The 26,023-nt window shown below is 34.5% G+C and overlaps 2 protein-coding genes across 3 annotated transcripts in view; both read left to right on the top strand.

Annotated features, from left to right (window-relative positions):
- ago1 (argonaute RISC component 1) overlaps positions 1–10,613 on the top strand; it is a 35,543-nt gene extending 24,930 nt beyond the window's left edge. Inside the window, exons 13-20 of the mRNA XM_079445663.1 lie at positions 1,497–1,681; positions 1,757–1,916; positions 2,864–2,954; positions 5,936–6,130; positions 6,532–6,666; positions 7,824–7,925; positions 8,005–8,204; positions 9,561–10,613. Coding sequence (XP_079301789.1) covers positions 1,497–1,681; positions 1,757–1,916; positions 2,864–2,954; positions 5,936–6,130; positions 6,532–6,666; positions 7,824–7,925; positions 8,005–8,204; positions 9,561–9,669 — 1,177 coding nt within the window. The 3' untranslated portion in view covers positions 9,670–10,613. The remainder of the gene's footprint in view (positions 1–1,496; positions 1,682–1,756; positions 1,917–2,863; positions 2,955–5,935; positions 6,131–6,531; positions 6,667–7,823; positions 7,926–8,004; positions 8,205–9,560) is intronic.
- A 2,000-nt stretch (positions 10,614–12,613) lies between these two features.
- Positions 12,614–26,023, top strand: part of ago3a (argonaute RISC catalytic component 3a) — a 33,789-nt gene continuing 20,379 nt past the window's right edge. For both annotated transcript variants that reach the window (XM_079445662.1, XM_079445661.1), the window contains exon 1: positions 12,614–13,271. In XM_079445662.1, the coding sequence (XP_079301788.1) occupies positions 13,253–13,271 (19 nt within the window). In that variant the 5' untranslated portion in view covers positions 12,614–13,252. The remainder of the gene's footprint in view (positions 13,272–26,023) is intronic.

Raw genomic sequence — 26,023 nt, 5'->3', positions numbered from 1 at the left:
GTTGTTAGGTGATGGATGACAAAAGCCATCCTAAAAGTCCACATTTGGATTTTTCGCCAATTTTTTCCCCATATATCGGAGCTTGTTGCACGTGTATAAATGGCAAAAATACTTATTTGGCGTTTGATTTATGCCACTTTGAAAAACAGTTTTTAATCTACTACATACTCTACCATTCAAAGGTTTGGGGTCAGAAAGATTTTTAACATTTTAATTATATTTAACTAAGTAAATACTTTACTGGTTTCAAGAGAAGCATCGACACATGCGTAGTTCATGATAGATATGTGTAGCTGCATAGACTCAAGGTCATTGCACACAGAGTCCAAAATTTTTGCACGTTAAAAAATAAATACGACCTCATGTTGTGTCAATCACATTTACACACTGCCTCCGAACCTTTCATCCGTCATAAAAAAACTCGGATCAGGTTCGATTTTCTGCGTTTTCGCATCTGTAGCAAGCATTTTGATAGGAAAGGATGACGAATACGAAAAAAACCGGAAGAACGCATACAAAAATTTCGGACTCAGTGTGCAAGGACCTTCACTCTGAAACTTGCAGAGCATATTTTTTATCAAAATAAAAGCTCAATGGATTACTGTTTACAAATGATGAAATTTAGACATAAATACTTATATTGATATTTTACAGTAAATTCTAATTATTTTTATTACTTGATTTTTCTAAGTATTTATTTTACAGTATACTTACCATCAGTTTCTTTTTAGTGTTATTTTAATATCTATCATTGAGATACTGTTATAGTTTTTCTTAATTAATAATTTTTATAATAATAATTTTGAATCAGTTTTATTTTTATGTTCTATTTTCATTTTAATTTAAGTTTGTTTCTGTAGTTTTTTATATATATATATATATATATATATATATATATATATATATATATATATATACTGTATGTCTGTAGTTTAAAAAAAAATTAAGTTTTTAAAGCATGACTAAATTAAAATCTGAAATTTTGGCAACTAGCTGAAGTAAAAGGTTGCTTTATTTCAGTTAATGTTTATTTTATTTTAAGCAACAAAATACTTTTTATGAATTCAGTTTCAGTTTTAGTGAACTATCATAACCCTGTTTATTATTTTGTTCGATATTTGCATTTCACAATATGACCATAATCTCAATACAGTAATCAATAATCACAATAAATCATGGCAATTATCATTTTATTGTAATATTGAATCGGTCAAAATCATGGGAATGTGACCTGTGAAAATTCAAGTGGAATGAGATTTTTTTGAAACTCTGGGGGAAAAAAAACAAACTCTGAAGATAAATCTTCTAATAAATTCAAAAGCTGTTCTTTTGAAATTTCTGTTCAAAAGAAATATAAAAAAAATACATAAAAAAAACGTAAAAAAAAAACTATTAAGCATCACAACTGTTTTCAACCTTGTTTATTATTAGAAATATTTCATGCAAATAAATCAGCTACGAATACTTTGGTGTTAATGTGTTGATCTCTTCCTCAGGAACTTCACGGACCAGCTGCGTAAGATCTCAAAGGACGCTGGGATGCCGATCCAGGGTCAGCCGTGTTTCTGTAAGTACGCACAGGGAGCCGACAGCGTGGAGCCCATGTTCAGACACCTGAAGAACACCTACACCGGACTGCAGCTCATCATCGTCATCCTGCCTGGAAAAACACCCGTGTACGGTAAGAACGGCCCACACAGAGCCGGCCTCCTGCCAAACGCCCCGAGACTAATGAACACGCGTTTGATCTGTGCAGCGGAGGTGAAGCGTGTGGGAGACACTCTTCTAGGAATGGCCACTCAGTGTGTTCAGGTGAAGAACGTGGTGAAAACCTCGCCGCAGACGCTCTCCAACCTCTGCCTCAAAATCAACGTCAAACTCGGCGGCATCAACAACATCCTGGTGCCGCATCAACGGTGAGAGCGTGACTGAAGTCTCCCTGAATGTGTTTAGATTTTCACTACCAGTCAAAAGTGTTTGAACAGTAAGATTTTTAAGTTTATTTTTTTTTTTAAAGTTCTCTTTTGCTCACTAAGCATGCATTTATTTGATCCAAAGTACAGCAAAAACAGTACCATTTTAAAATAACTCTTTTATATTTGAATTGCTGAATTTTTAGCATCATTACTCCAGTCACATGATTGTTCAGAAATCATTCTAATATTCTGATTTGCCGCTCAAAAAATATTTACTATTATTATTATTATTGTTGTTTAGAAAACAGCTGAGTAGATTTTTTTTTTATAGTTTCTTTGATGAATGGAAAGTTCAGAAGAACAGCATTTATCTGAAATAGAAATCTTTTGTAACATTATAAATGTCTTTATCATTACTTTTGATCAATTTGTTAAATAAATGTATTAATTTCTTTAACCCCCCCCCCCCCCCCCCCCCCAAATAAAATGATACTGACTCCAAGCTTTTGAATGGTATAGTGTATAATGTTGTTATTTCAGATAAATGCTGATCTTTGGATATTTCTATTCATCAAAGAATCCTGACAAAAATGTACTCAACTGTTTTAAATATTGATAATAATAATAATCAGAAATGTTTCTTGAGCAGCAAATCACATTTTAGAATGATTTCTCAAGCATCATGTGACACTGAAGACTGATGATGAAAATTCAGCTTTGATCACAGAAATAAAATATATTTTAAAATCTATTCAAATAGAAAGCAGTTATTTTAAATAGTAAAAATATTTCCCAAAATTACTGCTTTTGCTGAATTTTGGATCAAATAAATGCAGTCTTTGTGAGCAGAAGAGAATTCTTTAAAGACATTAAAAATCTTACTGTTCAAAAGCTTTTGACTGATAGTGTAGCTTGAGCGTTAACGCTTTATTTGAACCTCTTCGCAGGTCGGCAGTGTTCCAGCAGCCGGTGATCTTCCTCGGAGCAGATGTCACTCACCCGCCGGCTGGTGATGGGAAGAAGCCATCTATTACTGCTGTGAGCACGTCACACACACACACTCTGCATTTTAACACTTTCAGCTGTTCTCATGAACTCACGTGTGCATTTTGAGTGACATTTTTAAATTCAAGTTGGGCTGAGAAGCTGTTTACCCTAAAATCAGTGGACCGCACATGAATAACTGGCGCATTATAAGCCACTATTGCACTGTCTTGAAACCATAGTCATGTAGACAGGAGGCTGGAAGGCAACCAAACAGTTTGTGCTATTTTTAAGTGCTGTTTAGAGGCAGAAATCCGGTAGTTGAAATCTAAATTCAGTTCTCAATATCACACAATTTGTTCAGTTTTATATGGATTTAAAAAATAAATAAATATATATATATAGATAGATAGATAAAATAAATAAATAAAAAAAAATATATTTGATATGTAAAATCACTTCAGTGTTATTTTAGTATTTTTTATATACTTTCATATTTATAATATAGTATAGTATCATACTTTACATTACATAACTTTACAGTTTTAATTTTACAGAGATAAATTATTAAAAAAATATCATTTTTTACAACAATAATAGTCTGGCATCAAAAAGAGAGAATGCAGATAATAGCAAATAAATGTAGAAAAAAAACACCACTGTTCAAATTTTGTGGTCAGTAAGATTTATTAAAAGAAATTAATACTTTTATTTGGCAAGGATGACAGTAAAGACATTTATAATTTTACAGAAGATTTCAATTTCAAATAAATGCTGTTCTTTTGAACTTTCTATGAATTAAAGTATCCTGAAAACTAAAATGTATCACAGTTTCCACAAAAATATTCAGCAGCACGACTGTTTTCAACATTGATAATAATCATAAATGTTTATTGAGCTGCAAATCAGTATATTAGAATGATTTCTGAAGGATCATGATGTAGAGTAATGATGCTGAAAATACAGCTTTGCATCTCAAGAATAAATTGCATTTTAAAATATATTCAAATATAAAACATTTATTTAAAATTGTAATAATATTTCACACTATTTACTGTATTTTTGATCAAATAAATGCAGCCTTGGTGAGCAGAAGAGACTTCTTTCAAAAACATTTAAAGAAAAAAATCTTAAAGACCTGGAAAAGGCTGGAAAATGTCAAATATTTTATTTAATTTAAATATATTATTTTTTTAGTTTTTTGCATTTTCTATTTTATTTATTTTATCAGCTAGAAATAACTTTTTGTGGGTGCAAACTCTATAAAAGATTTTTTTTTTAATAATAATCATACATTTCAAACAATTAGAAACATTATGGAAATGCATTAGTCAAAAGGTGTCTCCTTGTCGACCGCCTGCTGTAGCTGTTGTTGATGGCACTTAAGTTGTTCCTTTAAAAGCAACGTGTCTATTTTTACATACTTAATTTTGATTCATGGCATATTTATGATTATACACTGCTTAATTCAAATTACATTCTTTTTAAAGCTAGACGTACAAAATCTAAACAAAACTGAATGATAATGTACTCAAGCAGCTTTCTTGAATGGACCAGTCATCAGATGTGTTATATAACAAGAGCAGCTATTATTGAGCCAGGACATAATGAAGTTATATAAATGTAACTCAGCTCTCTGTAAACCCAACCTGAGCCGAAAGCCACTTCATTTGAGTCTCAAACCGAAGGCTGTAATTACCAGCCTGCTGCTCTTTGTGGCCGAGGGCCACCCAGTTTGCTGTGCTTAACACCGCTGACGGCTCCAGAAGTGGCTCGGAGCACGGGCGGAGTGAAAGGGAGGACGAGCCGGAGGTGGGCAGGACAGGATGGGAGCTATGAAAAGGGAAAATGGCTCGCCGGTGACTCACAGATGCAAAGGAAATGATGTCACCTCCCGCCCTGCACATGCAACCACTTGTAAGCTTGTACTCTTTTGCCGGTTGCCAAGCGATGGTGACAAAGGGCTGAGTCACGCAGGCGGACGTCGAGAACATTTACAGAGGCTGGGTGATGCTGATTTCTGTAGGGAACGCGAGGTGAACTGCTGACGACAGCCGGATGATGATTGTTCTCTTTTCTGCAACTAGGGGGCAGCAGATTTCTGTACCTTCTCTGCAGCCGTTCACATTTGTTTTGCATTGTTTGGATTTTTCACTGATTCTAACATGCATGGCCCTGATGTTTTTACTTAGTTTACATTCAAAACAGCTGTGTCATGTTCTTCCTTGTTATTGTTTTGTAGCTTATTTTTTGTCATTTTAAGTATTCTGGTTGGTTGCTAGGTAAAAATCCATCCCAAAAGTCCACATTTGGCAACCCTTTGTTTGTTTTTCTCATGGGTTGGATCTTGTTGCTTGTGTGTGAACAGCAAAAACACTTTTTTTGGTGTCCACTTAAATTTCTTGATTTATAATTGACATTTACATTTTTAGTCTGATACATACACTGCCATTCAAAAATTTGGGGTCAGTAAGATTTTGATTAATTACTATTTTTATTCAGCAAAAATGCATTAACTTGACATTTATAATGTTACAAAATATTTCTATTTCAAATAAATACTGTTCTTTTGAACATTCTATTCATCAAAGAATCATGAAAAATAAAATGTATCACAGTTTCCACAAAAACATGAAGTAGCTTAACTGTTTTCAACATGTATAATAATCAGAAATGTTTCTTGAGCAGTAAATCAGTATATTAGTATGATTTCTGAAGGATCATGTGACACTGAAGACTGGAGTAATGATGCTGAAAATACAGCTTTGATCACAGGAATAAATTACATTTTACAATATATTACAATACAGAACACTTATTTTAAATTGTAATAATATTTCACAATTTTACTGTATTTTTGATCAAATAATGCTTAAGACTTTTTCAAAAATTCAAAAATCACCCCATTTGAATGGTGTAGCATTATATCTGATCAGCATCTAATTTTTTAATTAATTTGGATTTTTCTTGATTTTCATTGAAACTCATTTTTAATGCAGTGATGTAACGTGCTCTGACATGACTCATCTGTGCAGGTGGTGGGCAGTATGGACGCTCATCCCAGCAGGTACTGCGCTACAGTACGAGTACAGCGACCCAGACAGGAGATTATTGAAGACCTGTCGTACATGGTGCGAGAGTTACTCATCCAGTTCTACAAGTCAACCCGCTTCAAACCCACCAGAATCATCTTCTACAGGGACGGCGTACCAGAAGGACAGTTACCACAAGTAAGCACTATTATGGTTCATTCAGAAGTCTCTTCTGCTCACCAAGGCTGTATTTATTTGATCAAAAATACTGTAAAATTGTGAAATATTATTGCAATTTAAAATAACCTTTTTTCTGTTTGAATATCTGTTAAAATGTAATTTATTTCTGTGATCAAAGCTGTATTTTCAGCATCATTACTCCAGTCTTCAGTGTTACATGATTTTTCAGAAATCATTGCAATATTCTGATTTGCTGCTCAAGAAGCATTTATGATTATTATCAGTGTTGAAAACACTTGTGCTGCTTCATATCAAATTGGACTTTTCATGATTCTTTGATGAATATAAAGTTGAAAAGGACAGCATTTATTTGAAATAGAAATCTTTTGTAGCATCATAAATGTGGCGTCCTTGTGTAGATCCTGCACTACGAGCTGTTGGCCATCAGAGACGCCTGCATCAAGCTGGAGAAGGACTACCAGCCGGGCATCACCTACGTAGTAGTGCAGAAGCGCCATCACACCCGCCTTTTCTGCGCTGATAAATCTGAAAGAGTGAGTTTCCACAAAACAGCATTTTAAAGCTGACATTAGAAGTGTTTTTTCACTTTTTGTAGTTATTTTAGTATCATTGATATATTATTATGTGCTGTCAAACGATTAATCACAAAATACATTTGTGTTTACGTAATGTTTTTGTACTGTGTATATTTATTACGTATAGATAAATACAAAAACATACATGTATATATTTAAGAAAAATATGCTGTTTATATATTAAATATATTTATATATAATATAAAATATAATAATATAAATTTATATACATGTAAATATTTTCTAAATATATACAGTATGTGTGTGTGTGTTATATATACATAATAAATAAATACAGTACCCATACATATAGTATGTAAACAAAAACTTTTATTTTGGATGCGATTAATCATTTGACAGCACTATATTTTGTTAATATATTGAATTTAATTTTAGGTTTGTTTTTATTTGAATTTTAGTTTTAGTATTTTTGTTGTGTTTTGCCATTTTATTCCTTTTGTATGTCTACATAGTATTTATTAAGTTTTAAAGTTTTCAACTTAAACTAAACAAAGATGAGAATTGTTGCCTCTACAACTAACTAAAATAGAAATAAACTACTTTTAGTTTGTTTATTATATTTTATTTTATAATGTTTTTTATGGTTTTAGTTTATTTAGTTTTGAGGTATTTTAGTACTTCAGCTTATTGTAAACAAAATGAGAAATTTTTAGTTAAAATAGCTTAAATAAATGCTCAATTTAAAATAAATTAAAAAGTAAAAATAGTTTAAATTAATATTTTAAATAAAAATTATTTTAACAAAAAATGTACATGTAATTCAATAGCTGAAATAAATGTCCAATTCAATTATCTGGGGATTTTTTCATGTTTTTTTTATAAATTTAATTTTATTTTAGTTAATTTATTTTATCTCAGGGTTTTAGTTTTTGTTCATTTAGAGTTATTTTAGTACTTCATCTTTAAATGAAAATGAGAAATATTGCCTTGGCAATTAGCTGAAATAAAACTTATATATTTATTTTCAGTTAAGGTTTTTTTTTATTTCAAGTAAAGAGTTTATATACTGTATATATATATATATATATATATATATATGTATATGTTTAGGTTAATTTAGCAATCTTGATTCTAATCCGTGTGGTTTTGCTCAGATCGGGAAGAGTGGGAACATTCCCGCAGGAACTACGGTCGACACCAGCATCACGCATCCGTTCGAGTTTGATTTCTACCTGTGCAGTCACGCAGGTATTCAGGTGAGCTCAGACTCAGCAACATTCATTAATGGCCGTGTGCCTGTGATTGTGATGTGACGTTCTGTGGTCCTCGTCTTAGGGCACCAGCCGACCCTCACACTACTACGTCCTGTGGGACGACAATCGCTTTACGGCTGACGAGCTGCAGATCCTCACCTACCAGCTGTGCCACACATATGTGCGCTGCACCCGCTCCGTCTCCATCCCAGCGCCTGCGTACTACGCCAGACTCGTGGCTTTCCGTGCACGATACCATCTGGTAGATAAAGAGCATGACAGGTGAGGCCAAGATCACGAGCATCTGTAGTTTAAATGTGACTAAAATGCATTAGCTATATAACAGAATACTGTAGCTCTGTTCCAAAACCTAGCAAGTTGCCTTGCTGCCTACATAGAAAACTACATTCTAAAGGGCTGTTCCTTTCCACTGACCTGCTTCTCCATATCTATCTCTACATCAGGGGTTCCCAACATTTGTTTTGTCAGCCAAACCCTTTAGACATAAAATATTTATTTGAAGTGTCCTCTAAAATTGTAGGTTGATATTTCAATAATTTAACGACACTGTTGCATGTTTATGCTTCTCTGATTTTGGTTAATGGTCCATGACATGCAAATGAACATAAATTATTCAAATACATTTTTATCTGATTTTATATATTTTTTTAATTATTTATATATAGGCATGCACATATATAGGGCTTATTATTATGATTATTATATATAATATTATTTATTGTTGTTTAAATTTCAATTTTTATAAATTGTAAATTACAATTGTCCTGTAAAATAATTATTTTATTTTACACTGCAATTTGCAATACTAATATTATAATACTGATTGAGATATATTGATATATTGGGACTTTTGTTGTGGAAATTTTATTTATTTATTGATCTTTTTGCAGTGCATTCTGGGATTGCCTTTTCTGAAAGGATACATGCAATTCTTATAGTTTTCATTGAGATAAAAAAAATATATGTCTTGTATCTAGAACACACCCACAAAGCCTAAGCAAGGCAAGAGTACATGCTTACAAATGTATTAATATAGTAATATAGCTTTACATGAAAGCTATTTTAAAAAATAACCGTAAAAGATGCATGAGAATGTAAAAAACAAAAAAGAACAGTAATAAGCAAGAAATAAAAAATAGAAAATAGATTTAATCCAAACTATGTGCAGACAAGAATGCATAAATAAGATGAAACAATGCAATCAGTAGGACGCCAAAAAATGCTATTTAGGTAGTCAGCTCATTAGGTTTTAGAACAGAGGTTTTAATCTTTCTTGATCTTTTTTGCTTTGTATTTATTTGATCAAAAATACAGTAAAATTTAAAATGACTGTTTTCAGCATCATTACTCCAGATTTCAGTCACATGATCCTTCAGAAATCAGTCTGATATGCTGATTTGCTGCTCAAGAAACATTTCTGATTATTATCAATGTTGAAAACAGTTGTGCTGCTCAATATTTTTGTGGAAACCTTGATATATTTTAATAGAAAGTTCAAAAGAACAGCATTTATTTGAAATATTTGACATTATAAGTGACTCTACTGCCATTTTTGATACTCTAATGCATGCAATATCAGTTTTGAAGTCATTCTTTATCTGGTCTCTGTGTTTATAGCGGGGAGGGCAGTCACGTCTCCGGACAGAGTAACGGGCGGGATCCTCAGGCTCTGGCCAAAGCGGTGCAGATTCACCACGACACCCTGAGGACCATGTACTTTGCCTAAGCAAACCTTTGCCACACACCCCTCGAGCCAGTTCACCGGGTGCTACCAGTCCCACAAAACCCACTGTACCCAACATGGAGTCTCACACTTTGAGTTTTGTTGAATCTGGCTGAACTATGCTCTTTTTTAAATGTTTTATTTAATTGTGTATTATTGTATGCTACTTTCGCACTCCCACATGTACGTATGTATGCAATACGGAGGGAAGGAACGCAGACGAACCTGTCGTTTTGTATGCCACCACAAAGCTGCCTCTTAACCTGACGCCAGAGTTCAAACGCCCGAAGTGGAGGAATCGTTGGTACTTCCTTTGGCATTATTTTTATTGTTGTGAAAGTTTCTTTTTAAATGTTTTATTTTTGTGAATGACATGGTACATTAGCACTTAGTTTTAGTCAAAAGGCACCGCGAGCCCAGAAGAAGCGCAGGCAGTGATCGACTGTAGCAGAAGCCGCAGACGCAGGTGTCTCGGATCGATTTTAGACTCGCCGTTAGTTAAGAGAGTGGCCGTATTAGCGTAACGATAGATGGACCACTGAGTGCATCGCTGCATTTGCACTCTCACATCAGCATAACACCGAAACCAGCATTATGCACCAGCCAAACGCCATACCAACCGCTGAAAAAGGGCCCTCATCTGTGAAACGTGATTTTGCTCACTTTTTTTTTAACTTTCAGTGCACATAAATCTTCCTGAACTTACAGGAATAGTTCACCCAAGAATGATGATTTTTAAAATCATTTATTCACTCTTGTGTCTTTGCAAACCCTAGATTTTTTTTTTCTCCCATTAAACAGAATGAGCTGTTTTCAACGCAGCACTAAATAGATGGTGATTTATACTGTAAAGCTCCATGTAAGTGTCATAAAACTAGCCCGCATTAATTTGGAAGTTATATTTTAGATTTCTGTAAGAAAAAGACCCAAATTTGAGTTATTCACTTAAAAAAAAAAAAAAAAAATTTGCTTTTTGTGTTATAAATAAGATTGAGAGCTTCAATGGAGACCAGAATCAGTTAATAATCACTTAATTTATATATATATAATTATTTTTTTATTTCATTTTTGGGTGAACTTTTCCTTTTAAACTGTTTCTTCCACTGGCCTCAGTACACGAAGCAATACAAGGTCACTGAGAGCAGTCATTAAGAAAAGCGCACGTCATGTTTAAGATGATGGAAGAGAATGAGATGCCGGGAGCTCGAACAATGCAGGAATAGCTGTTTGTATATAGTGAGCCTGTCCTCTCTCCCACACAGGCTCCTGAAGGCCGTTGGGTCGCATCACCACACGTCATAGTGGTTCTGCATTGTTTGCAAACGTGCAGTTGGTAACACTGCCACATTCCCTTCCCAACAACAAGCACATTTAACACTTGCCAGTATCATTGCACCTTTTACCCTCGCCTGACGCCCGTCGGTGCAGCGAGCATGTGGGCATGCCGGAAAACGCCTTTTCCGCAGGTTAGGGGAGCATTATGCCATGCAGTCATGTCATATGGTCGATGTATGAAATGCATGTTTAAACTGAGTTGGTGTTGTAACTGGAGCCTCTTAGTAATCATATTAAGACTGAGCCCCCGTACTAACATTTGATGCCATACTTTCTCACCCGTTTGCCTTAAAATGAAAAAGCTGTCATTACGAATCTGGATTTTTTTGTTTCCACAGCTGCATACAAATAACACTTCATAGGGTGAATAAATAATGACAGAGTTTTCATTTTTTGGTGAACTTACCCTTTAAGGAAACCTTTTACTGCTATAAAAAGTGGCTAAGAGGCTCCACAAGGTGGTGTTGTTGAAAGACTCTCCTCAAAGCACCTAAAACGGTTTGTTGAAATTCAAAGGGATTTTAATGTAACGGTTGACCATGTGTTATTTTAACTCGCATTTATGAAATGTATACAAAGACATGCCTTTATATATTAGGTTTTACCAAGCCAACAAGGTGATTTTTATTGATGCCCACTGTACAATATTGATCCGGTCTGTCCTAGACTAAATATTCTGATGCAGTACTTGACTCTCAGAAGCCACAGCACCTCATGGGTGATGAAGAAGATGGAGGTGTGTGATGGAGTAATTGGAGAGTGAACTTCACCCGACCTCAATGTTTAAGCAATATTAAGCCACTGATAAAGAACAGTCTGTATCATAGCACTTCCCAGTAGATTCAATGAATGAACACATAAGCAAGTCATTTTGGCTCTGTATGTAATAGTGAGAGGACTTTGTTCGGGACGATTATTTTTTAAAGAAAATAAAAGTTGTTTTTTATTAAATACTGTGTTGAGTCCTGTTTTCAGATGTGAGGGGGTCTGGGGTTAAAATATACAACTGTATTTCATTATTTACTGCTTTTTGCAGTGACAGTCTTTTGTCCATCATTGGATGAATCCTGGGCATCATTTGTTATTCATACATCTAATTCTATTGATGTAGCATGCATTTACAACCCATTTACTTCCAAAATGCAACATTTCGAACAGAAACCAGATTTCAATTGAAAAAGCACATTTTTAAATGTTGATAAATGATGCCCATGTTTTTCTTTGGAATAACATGCACCGATTAATGCATGCTTCATTAGACCAGGAAAAGGATTGTGGTTAATTTTGATTTCATGTTGACTTTAATCAATGACGTTTTCATGCATCCTTTGTAAAATCACTCTTATCTATTCTGTTTTATTAAATGGATACCATAATTCATACCATACCATATCAGTATTCATTCTTGCGTGAGTTATTGCACTGAATTGAATGCTACAGTTTAGTTAAGAATGATTTTACGAAGATGAATGAGGCCTAATAAGTTGATGGTGATGATGGTCATGAGGCTGCCTCAAACCCCGTCCCTTCCCTCGCGTGCTTGAGTTTCCTCTCGCAGCCAATCAGCGCGCGGCTCTCGCGGCAGGTCAGTGCGTCGCGCTCGCGGAGGATCAGACGCTCCATATTTAGCTGAAGCGAGTCTCGCAGAGGCTCCGAGTGTCAGAGAAACCCTGCGAGAGAGTTCAACTCCCAACTTATTTCGTGTCACCGCCGGCGTAAAACGAAAGGAGTACGCGCCATCGAAAAGCCTCGAGCTCCGAGGACGGAATTCATGGAGGATCGGGGACTTTCGCGGATTTTTTCCCTCAGAGATGGGAATGTAGCTTAGCTGGTTAGCCTGGCCACTAGCAGTAGCAGGCTAGCTGTGTCGAAGAGCGGAGGCGACATAAGTTGACTTTTACTCGCTATAACGTCATAACACCTCAATAAACCGCCTCGGTCTTTCCAAAGACGCGTTTCTGAAGGCGTCGCCGTCACAGAAACAACGATTCGGGACTGTATTCAGGGGAACTTCTTGTCTTAGCTGGCTGGCTAGCTGGCCGTCACGTCAATCTGTCAACCGAACCAGAAAATCCAGACCGGATAGTTGGAGCCACCGAACCTCCCTCTCCTCTGATATACGAGCTGCTGGGACGCTGGATTAGGAGCCCTGAAACCGGGAGGAGACGCTCGCATTGGGTTAACGGAACCGTAGAGTTTCTGAAGTTCGTGTACTGCGAGCCGGGGACGGAACCGGACAGAGACCTCATGAATGGAAATCGGAACTACAGGTGTGTGTGGTTTTGGGTCTTTTGAGCACATCTGGCTGTTTGCAAAGTCATGGCGAGGGATTGAATGGATGCATATTTGTGACCCTGGACCACAAAACCAGTCATAAGGGTCAATTTGTTCGAAATTGAGATTTATACATCATATGAAAGCTGAATAAATAATCGATGTATGGTTTGTTATGATAGGACAATATTTGATCGAGATACAACTATTTGAAAATCTGGAATCTGAGAGTGCAAAATATTGAGAAAATTGCCTTTAAAGTTGTCCAAATGAAGTTCTTAGCCATGCGTATTGCTAATTATAAACTAATTAACAACTAAGTTTTGATATATTTATGGTATGAAATTTACTAAATATCTTCATGATATTCACTTAATAATTTTTGCATATATTGTTGGCTGTTGCTACAAATATACAGTACTTATGACTGGTTTTGTGTTTCAGAGCCACATTTGTACTATCTTGACATGTATTAAATGTTACAGTATATAATATTATATACATATAATTTTAAAACATGTATGTATGCTGCTGAGCAGGTGTTTGTGCTGCAAACTTAATTGAACTATTAAACCAGCATCTGTATTTGACATCTATAAGCAATGACAACCACAAACTCTCACAACTTTGTCTTCGTTGTGAACATCTTGTTTATATAAAACCTTTCAAAATTATTTATGTTTGAAGTATTATTGAGTCCTCATGGAAAGCCTAGAAATATCTGGGAAATTTAACACTGTTTCACAGGCCTGGAAATATCATGAAAATGGATCAAATCTTGGACTTTTTGTAGTGATTGTGAATATTTTTTCTATTTATGATTACTTTAAATTATTTAATGTCTCGGTATAGATGGCAAGCCATAGTGAGGTCTAATTATGCTATTTTGTGTCTCTTGCTTTGTCAAAACTATCCACAAATTGGTCTGAATGATTCATTAGTAATTCAGTGTGAATTTGACTTTGATGGGTATTTGTTGTTTAATATGTGGAAATCCATTTACCACGGTTAGAACAATAATCGGTTTGACCAGTATTTTTACCTTTGACTTAAAACTATTTTTCAGAAATGTATTTAATGTGTTATTTGGATAATAACTTCACCTTTTATAAAATGAGAATTCATGTTTTGTGTTTTAATTGTGATTTAAATGTTTAGATGTTTCAATTATGTCCTAACGATTATTTAGCCATTATTGTGTCAAAAACTGAAGGTCATCAGACACTAACATTATCCTGTTGGTCGTGAAAAGCCAGGATGGGTCCATTTCTGCTTTTAAGTGTCTCTCAATCTTTTCCATTAGGACTGCTTGACTGTACCATAGTCAAGCGTTTCTGTGAAATACTGAGTTCATGTTTGTACTGTTCTTCCTACATGTCTTGGAGTGTGGTTTAGATCAGAGCAATTATCTTATTGTGCCTCATCGTGGGCATTTTTAATGGCTGACTATGAGTCATTTTGTGATGTGATGAAGCACTGGTCAGACATGATGGGGGTGGTTTGCAGTAAGTGGGTTAGGATCAGGTCAGACGAGTGACCCCTCGTAACCTCACTGACATCAAGATCAGAAGTTCATCACTGGCAAATTTCCCATTTTTAAGTGCACTTCCCCAAAGTTGTGTAATCCTTTTTGCTTGTGGCTGTTTTCTTGACTGATACTTGTTCTGTGTTGACTAATAAGGTGATATTTCAGGGGTCTGCATTGTGTGTCACCTATGGAATACCCCCACCTGAAGGGGCTTTGTGAAGAGAGGCTATCTTGCGCATTGGATTTTCCCTTAGAACATGTTCAGTGGTTCTGTGCTGTAATAAGGCTTTTTCAAGATTGTATAAAATAATGTGCCTTTGGGGTACAGTGGTTGATTGATATGTTGTTGTTGTTGTTTTGTTTGTTTGGTTTGGCCCCTGAGTAGTTTTCAACGTAATTGGCAGCCTAAAGGGCCCTATGAAATCTGATTTATTCTTCCCAAATTATGTTTTTCTATTTTCTGGATTCACTTTAATAGATCAATTAAATAGTATTCACCAAAAAGCATGTCTAATGAAATCATGAAATGTGTACAATTTAACTATAATTTATTAAAAAGTAACAAAATATTAATTTTAGGGCCCTATGAAATTTGTTTTAGTTTTTTTTCCACAAATTCCATTGAATGAATTCAGAGAAAAAATTAAATCTAATTTTTAATTTTTTTCCCATTTGGATTTTTCTGGATTCTGTTTTAATGGTTAGATAAAATTGTATCACTCAAAAAGCATGTCTAATGAATTGAAATCATAAAAATGATACAATTTAACAACAATTTATTAAGGTGGTATTTATTTTTTTCCATTTTAGATTTTGTTCTGGATTCAATTTTCTTCTGCTTAAAATCTGGATTCTGTTTTAATGCTTAATTTAAGTTTATTGATGAAAAAACATGTCTAATTAAAATCTTGAAACTTATACAATTTAACAATTAATTAAAAGTTTAACAACAATTGCATTTTTAGGGCCCTTTGAAATCTGATTTATTTTTTTCCCAAATTCCATGTTTGTTTGTCTGTTTGTACATCCTACTCTACAATAATATATTTCTGTCTCATCAAGTTAAACCAAACTTTTATTTCTGACAGTTTAAGACATTTATCTATCCAAAATCTGACAAATTACATGACATTCCGTGCTATATTGTAAATTCCATTTTTCTGACTGGATTCTGTGATTCTGTCCCTGTGAGTCTGTACATCTGTGCTGTGGGAAGTGGCCAGTGACCGCGAAGAGACCTAACCTGTGCGGTTTTATTAGGTTTGATGTTAAATATGGTATGGCTCGAGGTGTTTAATAACACCAGATGTTTCCTGTCACCAATCTAAGAAGGGCCCCTGTTGAGGGGAAGCCCCCGTCGTGTCTCATTTCACGGTAATACTACAGGTGGGTGGGTACAAGCCAAAATGATGTTCTTTTCCAGCGCAGATTGTATAAACTGTTTTTCGAACCTTTCGAGAGAGCATGAAGTCACTTAATGATCAAAGTGCCCAGCTTTTCCCAGTAGTTGTGCTGTTGTGCCACAGCGTGCTGCATTGACTTTTGATTGCCGCTGTTTGTTTGATGGCAGTGCCAAAGCAGAGGAAGAGTTACATCCTTTGTTTCAACAAAAGTCCCTCGATCTCCTCCCGTTGCCCATAATCTGATGACATTCTATGTGTGGTTTCTATGGTGAGTGCAGTTTGCCTTAAACCGGCATTGTGGATAGCCAATATAGTGAAGGTTTTTTTGGGGGGCCCAGTGTGATGGTGAAATAGTTTGGGGGCTGCCAGCGCTGTCTGTCAATGTCAATATATTTGCTTTTTAAACAGTTTTTCCCTAAATTAAACATTAGTTATCAGTTCAGCTTTTATATTCATATTCCCCTTTTTTTTTTTTTTTTTTTTTTTTTTTTTTTTTTTAAATGCATTATTATAGTTTTGTAAAGCAAGCTTCAGAGCTTATTGATTAATGATATTGGTTAATTATTAAAATATATTTATTATTATAATTTTTTTTTTTAACCACAATTTCAACTGAACTTTCATGTAGTCAAGATTGTGGTTAATCTTAATCTAAATGATTTTGTTTTAATTGTGTGAAAAAGCATAAATAAAACGATGAATTACCAAATGTATTGTTTTGCTTATGATTTTAAATATTGCTGCATATTATTGTGCCCTTATAATAATCCGTGCATCTCTAATTTTTAAGAGGCCTATAGTCAATTAAAAAGCAATCGTTGAATGCTCATGATAGTGCATTGTTTTATATTGGCCAGGCCTGTTCACCACGTGCACTGCACAGTCACTATGACCCATCATAGCCCAAGAATGTGATGCCTTTCATTTTCACTGCTGAGACACTGCAATGCATTGTGTTCAGCATCACGGGTGGATATGCAGCTTGAAAGTGTGCAGGCTGTAAATTAAGTAGAAAAAGATGGATGAAGAAGAGGTTTTAGGGCCCTCTGGAGTGTGTTGTCGGCCTGGGGAATATTTGCATGGCAGTTACGTATGGAGGCGTAGCGATCTCTCTGTGTGCATGGGGCCCTCTATGGCCTTTAGGGCCTTTTTTTCTTCGAAGGTTAGTTGGGGGAAGGCAAAGAGGCTCTGAGGAGGGAGTTTATACCATAAGAGGAGAGAAAGGGACGAAGCTTGACCTAGACTAGACCTCTGAGTCTCCTATCTGGTTCAGATGACTTTTCAGATACCTTTGCTTAATTGATTCTTTTCTGCTTGATAATTTGTCTGTTTCTCGCTGTGCTTGTAGCAAACTAAGCCTGTTAACTACACAGGGTGCCTTTCACCTCGCTCTGGTGGAATCTCTAGCCAGAATGGATCTTATTCATCAGAAACTCTCTTGGTGTGGTCAGTGTTCAGGCTGTTTTCCTCTGCCATGTACCTTGGCAAATATTGGCCAGCGTCTGTCCCTGCAGAACCCCAACACCCCTGCTTTGCCAGCGTCCACGGTGTCCTTATCGTAGCTGCTGATTCTATTGAGTTAGTTATTTTTAGTGAATCAAAAACAATTTTAAAGTAGTTGAAGCAGTTACTGAATTAATTTGACTTACTAAACTTCAGGTTATTGCCTTCATCATATTTGTTTTTAAAATGATTTGCTGTTACTGCTTTATATTACTTGATGCTCAGTGTTAAATTTGGAATTGAATTAATTTTAATAATAAAAAGAAACAATTTATTGAAGCTTGTTTGAAGGTTTATAAATTGTCACTTTCTCACAATTCTTGTTTTCTTGCAAGTTTATATGGTACAATTAGTTTTTTTTCCCCCCTTGACTTTGCCAGAATTGTGAGATGTATGAACTGACTTACTTCCTTGCAATTGTGAGTTTATATCTCAATTTATATCTTTATTTTAAATTGTCTCTTTTTTTCTCCTAAAATACGTTAATATCTGTTTATTTGAGGAATTTATTTTCAAAATTGTAAAAAAAAAAAAAAAAAAAAGGCAGAATTGTGAGGAGAAAGTTGCAGTTTACCTTTTTTTTTTTTTTTTTTTTTTTTTTTTTTTTTTTTTGTAATTTTTCTGAATTCCGTATTTTATGTTATGATGGAGCTAGAAATCAAACGAATTTATAGAACTTTACCAGTTTAATCAATATTTTGTAATGATGAAATGAAAATATCAATAAATAAAACCTAGTAAAAGTTTTTTTTTTTTTTTTTTTTTAATTCCAAAATTTGCCAAATTCTGTAACATTTCACTGTAAAATCCATTTTTTATGACAGGACTGTGTCTGCATTTTCTACCTCACAGAAACCATAGATCCATAACAATGTGTAGTTAAAGATGCACATTTTGAGTAATCGGAGGTATTTTATACAACTGTTTGAAATGTATAACACATTTAACTTGATGTTTTTATGTCACCTATAAGAGAGAGTGAAAGTCTTTTTGAATCTGAGGGATTGTATTTTGTTGTATCTGTTTGTTGAAATCTTAAATGATCTGATTATTTGGTAATGCAGTAAGAATAGCATTTTTTCCAGCTGTACTAAAAGAATCTTCCATCTTAAAAAGAAGATTAGAATCTGAATGAACTAGAATTGGTCAAAATGTTGATCACATAAATCAACATTTAAGCCTTTTCAGAGCAGATAATGAGAATAATATTTCATATTTTTTAGTTATAGTGCCCAACCCTACAGCTGTGCAGTTCAGACAGAAATCTGGCCTTTGCTTTCGCTCTTATCTCCATGTAATCTCCGGATTACTGTATCTTTCAAAGGCTACATCTTTACCTTAGCAAGAGCTGTTTGATGGCTGCAACCTGAGTTACTGTGTCGGCCGGTTTGCCAACTGTACACACGCATTGACACACACGCTCCAACTTCCCATGCTGTTCTGTCACTCAGTGCATCTTAACCCGTTGCCATGACTGACGCCATTGTGTCGTACCGCCGAGCCCTCGGCCCGTTCCCACAACCCAAGCCTCTGTGGATTAGACTCACAACAGCTGTATTGTGTGTGTGTGTGTGTGTGTGTGTGTGTTTGCTGTAGTGTGCTAGAGAGGTAGAGAGCTCAGAATACAGTACTGCATTTGTCGCTGGATGTCTGGAAACTGACCAGATTGGCTGGTCAGCAGTTAGTGTAGTTAGTTGTGAATTTCTCCTGGCAATCTTTTCAACGTGTGTTTTTGTTTTTTAATCAAAGCAAAATTTCTCATGCTTAGGGTGTGTTTTAGTATTTTTATAGTTTTACTTTTAGCAATTTTAGCACTGAAATTAGTTTAGTTCAGTTAGTTATAGGCAACATTTAAATTTTCATTTGTTTAAGTATATTTTCAGATTTGTATTTTAATTTGAGTTTTACTAATTTTATGTGCTGTTTTTTTTTCAGTGTTCATTTTTAATTTCACTTCTACTTTTAGTACTTAAACTTATTTCAGGTAGTTGCTCTCTTTCTTTCTTTTTAATATTTTCAGTTTTCATTTGAATGTTTACAGTTTAGTAATTTTGTTATGTGATTTTTGTATTGTATAACTATATAACCATATAACTCTTTATTTTAGCTTTTAGTAATTTTAGTACTTCAAACTTACTTCATTTTTCAAATTAATTTTTTTTTTATATATATTTTCGGTTTTCGTTTTAGTAATTTAGTTTGACTTTTTTTTTGTTTTTAAAATATTTTTATATAGCTTTATTTTTATTGTAATTTAATTTATATTTAATATATTTATTTAAATTCCCAAAAGCAATTTTTCCTAGTTTTAGTTAACAGATCTTTCGGTGTTACTGTGCAAACAGCCAGACGCTGCTGTTGCTGTAGGAGCTTGCAGCTTTCAGCTCAGTGTGAATGAGCTCTTGCATTAATGATTCAGAGGAACCGCCTGCACCAGAGCAGCTCAGCTGAATGATGACTTGCTCTTAATCACACTCACCTTTTAGGAATATTAATATTTTTTCGTTTATATCTTGGTTTATCGTTGTCCTTCTAAAATTACAGGCTGCATCTGATGCCATAATGAGTGTCTCCATGGTCACCACGTGCTCGCTTCTTGCCCACTTTAGTCCCTGTTTATGGGTCACCTGAGGACAGCGATGCTTTTGGCAGCAGTAAGGAGCAGAGATTGGAGTAATCTAATCACTCCACGGCCCACCTCTCCCAGGCAGCTTTCTCCACACTTATGATGTTTTGGGCTTTTTATTTTTATATCAGGTGTTTTTGTCTTCTTTGTAGGCATACAAATAAATCAAGCTTTTTGGGTTCGTAGCATGCCAAAAGCAGACTGTCTCTGCCCAAATTTTACAGGCATTTTGATGACAGGATGTTGAAATTACAAAGCAATTTCCGATGAACTGATGTTTTCAGAACATGGTGACCGCTAACCGTGACTAGTGATATGTAGGTAAATGCATAGGTTAGGCTGATATTGTGTTATTGGAGATCTGAGTATGTATCAAGTGCTCAAGTAAACCTGTAAATAAAAATAAATGTAACATAAATGTTTAACATTTTGTACATTTTAAAGTTAAATGCATCAATCAGGTGCACTTTCAGAGAAAAAGTGCACTTTTTCAACCCCATTTCAGTGACCAAGCCAAACAATTTGAATGCAATAATAAAAATAGCAAAAATAAAGAATTAATTATTCAAATTGCTGGTCTTATTAACAAATTCATGATGATTATTATTATTATTATTATTAATTTTAAAAATCTGTGTTGCTAATTATATTTAACAATTATTAGAATTAATATAACATTAATATTAAAATGAATTTATATAATTATGAAATTAATTTATTTTACAGTACAAGTGTATTTTTATTATTGTTGTTAACATGAAGAAATATTACTACTATAATACCCTTGCACTGTAAAATTAAGAATTTTATAATCATATAAATTATTTTGTAATATAAATATTGCATTAAATATTGATCTTTTGTTATTATGAAAAGTGTAAAATATTTTGAATGTAGTATTATCAAGTTAATAGTTCATAAGAAACAGTCGGTTCTACTCATTCTAGACTGGTGTGTTTTTCGTATCAGAATACTGCTGCGTTTGACGTCCAGTGTGCACAAAAGCTGATATGAGTGACGATTTCTTACAACAGGCCTGTTCTGATCTCTGCGCATTTCATTCTTGCTTTCTCTCCCTCCTTTATCTGCGTGGCCTTGGCGCTTGGCTACGTTTCCCTCTCAACAGAGATGACGCTGTAGTGAGTGAGCGAGTGCGCACTGCACGTATGCTTGCGAGTGGGCGGCGGTGGGAAAGTAAGCTCTGCCCTGAGACCAGAGTCAAGGAAGTGTGGCGTAATGACTCATTTGTAGAGTACAGTGTGTGGTTGCATGTGCGGAGGATGAAAAGCGGCGTCCTCTGGCCTCGCTGCCCCCTCTTCCACCCCCCTCCGTGCGCGGCTCACAAATTTCCCAAGATCCCCGTCACTCCCTCAAGCCTGGGTCTGAATCCAAATGTGTCCGGCAGAGCGTGCGCAGACATCCGCGGGTCTGCGTTCGGCGTAAAATCCAATCGTTATCGGTCTGCGTGAGGCAGGGAGATTTCCATGACAAAGACGCAGTCGTCTGGGGTTTCAGACCCCCCTGTTCGTCTGGCTGCGTGTGAAAGGCTGGGGTCTCTCAGACTGACCTGTGTCTGCTGTAAGAGGCCCACCAGGTAAAAAAAGAGATTCAACTTCCTGACAGAGCAGCCATGCAACAGCAAGCGCTCACTTTTGCAGCTGACTTGCTTCCGGAAGTATTTTTCTATAGTCTAAATCAAAGCATTTTCAGTTATTTACGTTTTAGTATTTAGAATGATCCAAAGCAACTTACAAAAAAGGAACAAAGCAATTTATCAAAGAACCAGCAATAGTTGTAATGCACAATTCAGGTTTATTAGACAATTAGGAAATTTAATATAAGCCTTCGCTATATGATTTTAACTGATTGCAAATATTACATATACAATGTCACTGTATATTTAAAAACTTTGGACTTTTCAAATCAAATGTTTTTGGAATACATCAGTTTTTAGTTATTAATTATTGTGTTGGCATATTGAACTTTGGGGTAACATTTAAAGAAGTCACTTCTCACCAAGATTTATTTGATTAAAAATAGTTATATTGTGAAATATTATTACAATTTAAAATAATTTAGCATTTGTTAATTATAATTATATATATTCTGGTTGTAATTTGATTATTTGTCATTTAATTTATGATCCTTGAAATCATTTTAAAATGCTTATTTGCTGCTCAAAAAACATAATATATAAATTAAAATATATTTAATTTGCACTCAATCTTCCTCTTTTATTCTTAACATTTTAAATCCATTTTTATTCTGATTCTTTATTAAGTAAATAATTACTGCTTCGTATTTTTGTGGAAACCATGATAGCTTTTTCAGGATTCTTTCTTAAGAATAAAAAGTTCAAAAGAATATATAATATTAATATAATATAATATTTTTTAACGTTATAAATGTCTTTACTGTCACTTTTGATCAATATAATATGTCCTTGCTGAATAAACATTAATTTCTAAAAAACAAACACCAAAAAAAAAACAGTTCTGTATAATATATATTTAGTTTTGATGAGAATAAAAATGACAGATCATAAAGCCAGATGAATAATGATTATTTTGTAGCGCAGCCTCTTCACGTTAGGTTTGTCTTGAAGGGTTTATACGTTTTCGCTAAAAATCAATTTCTCTGCTAGGTTTTTACTCCTGGAAGCCGGCGGTTGCGCTCTATTAAACACCGCAGCTAATGATTCAGTCTGACCCTCGCCAGGTTCTCTGAATGATTCTTTTTTTTTTTTTTTAACCGTGACTCTGCTCTCTTCGGCTTTGAAAAACTGGCCTCTTCATCAGCGGTTATGAGTCAAACGGGATGAATCACTCTCAGCCTGACATTCGTTTAGCTCAGACAGATCTCTGGCCGTTTGCTGGGTAACGCTGGACTGAACCTTCAGTAAACTTCTGATATCTCGTTACGAGACGGTGCTGCAGGAGCCAGACAGCTTGTGTTTTGACACATTGGGCTGTCATCTTAAAGGCGAAGCATTTCATTTCTGCTAGTATTAAATGCAATTGCAAAATGAATGATGATTTACCAAAAACTGCCATTGTTTGGACAAAAAGGTGGTTCTACTCCAAACTTACACCAGTGGTTGAACCAGAACATGTTGGACCGTTTAAGCAAACACAGTGTAAATAGAGGCGTATTATATTGCTTTTTATTGTTGTTTTTATTTTGTAGCCTTTATTACATATGTATATATATGTGTATATATATGTGTGTGTATGTATGTATGTATGTATATATATATATATATATATATATATATATATATATATATATATATATATATATATATATTTATTTATTTTATAATATTCTGTGTATATAAAGCCAAAGTTTTCTTTTGACATTTTATGTATATTTTTTCAATTGTAAAATTTTATGAATTATTTTTCTATCAGTTAATGAATCTTTTCTATCTATCCATCTATTAGGGGTGGAACGGTTCAACTTACTCACGGTTCGGTTTGTATCAGGGTTTTAGAGTCACGGTAAAAAACTATACTGTCAAATAAAATAAAGAAAATAAGAATAAGCTATCTAACTACAAGCAACAGCACAAATAAATACAATAAAGATACAAATAAAATAAAGAGTGATTTTTTTTTTAGGTAGGTCTAACATTAGTTTTTAGGTACAGAAATTGAATAAAGTAATCAAATGTAAAATAGCATTGCATATTTTATGTATAAATTAAAGATCAATCTTTTTTTTATTAAAGTTACAAAAGCTATTCATTCAAGAGCAGTGAGTGATTTCCTTGTTGCTGTATGATTAATATTAATAAAGTGCTGTCATTTTAAGAGAATGCACTGATACAGTATGTTCAGCCAGCTATGTCTGCTAGGATACTTACCAAGACGGGCATTTTGACATTTTTGTGTGAACCCTGTTTGTTTTATGTGTTGTTATTTATAACAAACCATATTACAGATGCGTCGTCAGGTTTAAGTTGAACCGCGGTCCTAGTGTGTGCCGAACCGTGTGTGGAGGCTTGTACGGTTCGTTTTTTGTTTTTTTTTACCGAGAAGCGTTGCACCCTACCATCTATCCATCTGCCTATCTATCATCATTATTCTCTTGCTTTACAATACATGTTTATGTTCTGTAATTTTGAGAATGAGTTGGAAATGCATTCTAACTAAAGGAATAATTCACCCAGAAATGAAAATTTAGGCTGTCCAAGATGTAGATGAGTTTCTTTCTTCATCTAAACAGATTTGGAGAAATTTAGCATGACATCATAAAGAAATATTGTGGGTTATGGACTATATTTTAGCCAGAAGTGATGGTTTAAAATTAGATCTGGAGAGGTGTGGATTACTTGTGGATTATTGTAATGTTTTTATCAGTGGTTTGGTGACGGCACCCATTCACTGCAGAGCATCCATTGCTGAGCAAGTGATTGAATGCTACATTTAATGCCATGACCAATGATGTATGCATATTCATGTCATGCATGTTCATTAGTCTGTTTGTATCAAGGTATTGATTTAATATTGAAATCCCAGGCCAATCGAGCCTCAGCCCATTACTGAATGTGAGAGATTAGACATGTCCACAAAAACAGTGGCATGTGTGGCCAGATGTAACTGTGTGAGACGTGAGGTTCACTTTAATGCAACTCTTGTACATGAACTGAAGTGACTCGTGGTTAAGAAATCCCATTTCTGAGGGAGGCAACATTTAATTCATTGAGCATCACCATCACTTCTGTTTATTGTGTTTTCTTTCCCCGTCCTCCTCCCCAAAGTTGCTGAACTCTAATGTTTTTCTTCTCACAAGGCCCACGAGTGCAAGTTGTCTGCGGTGAATCTGCTAGTGTGCCCTGGGCGTCTCACAGTCAGGGAATCATTAACTGCAATCACTGTCAAACTTAGTCATGAAGTTGGTATTAAATGTTCAGCATCTCTCTGTAGGCACCAGCAGTCTGTTCAGAGCAATGGCTTCGTCTTTGCCATATGCACACAGCCTCTTCAGACCTCATCTCTTTACTGTTTTCTGCTGGATCTCAGAACTGGCCAGCTGGCACTGACTTGAGAACTGACACTGACTTTTTTTTTTTTTTTTTGCCATTTTATGCCATAGTTTTGAAAATATTTTTCTATATTTGAAAGTGGTTTTATATATATTTTTTTTATATATTAATTTAAAATAATTGTATTTGTTATAAATTATTATTATTGTAATGAAAAGAGAATCAACAGTTAAACAGTCATTTTTTTTATTTTACAGTGAAATATTACAAGTTATATTTCTTATTTTGTCTGATAGTAAATAATAAAAACAACTTATTATTATGATTATATAATAATAATAATAATAATAATATGTAATTACAAACTTTTGGACAAATTGTGCAGCCTTACAATAACATCAAACCTGATTTTTTTTTATTGCGATTTAAATGTAAAAAGTAAAGAGTGTAAAGACCATCGACTCTACCGTGCGACTCCACCGGGCTAGGACACCGGCAAAGGATATAAGTATCGCTTTTTATTTTTATTTTATTTATTTTTTTCCTTTATACGTTTACTATTGAAATGTAGTTGTTGTATGCATTTGTCAATTTTATTTAATTTCTGTATTTTCTTAAATGGGTGTGTATAGAGTATTTACAGAGTGTTAACTTTTAGTCATTTAGCAGACGCTTTTATCCAAAGTGACTTACAAATAAGA

This window comes from Barbus barbus (genome assembly GCF_936440315.1).
Source record: "Barbus barbus genome assembly, chromosome: 21".
Lineage (NCBI taxonomy): Eukaryota > Metazoa > Chordata > Actinopteri > Cypriniformes > Cyprinidae > Barbus > Barbus barbus.
This window is presented reverse-complemented; position numbering and strand designations above follow the sequence as displayed.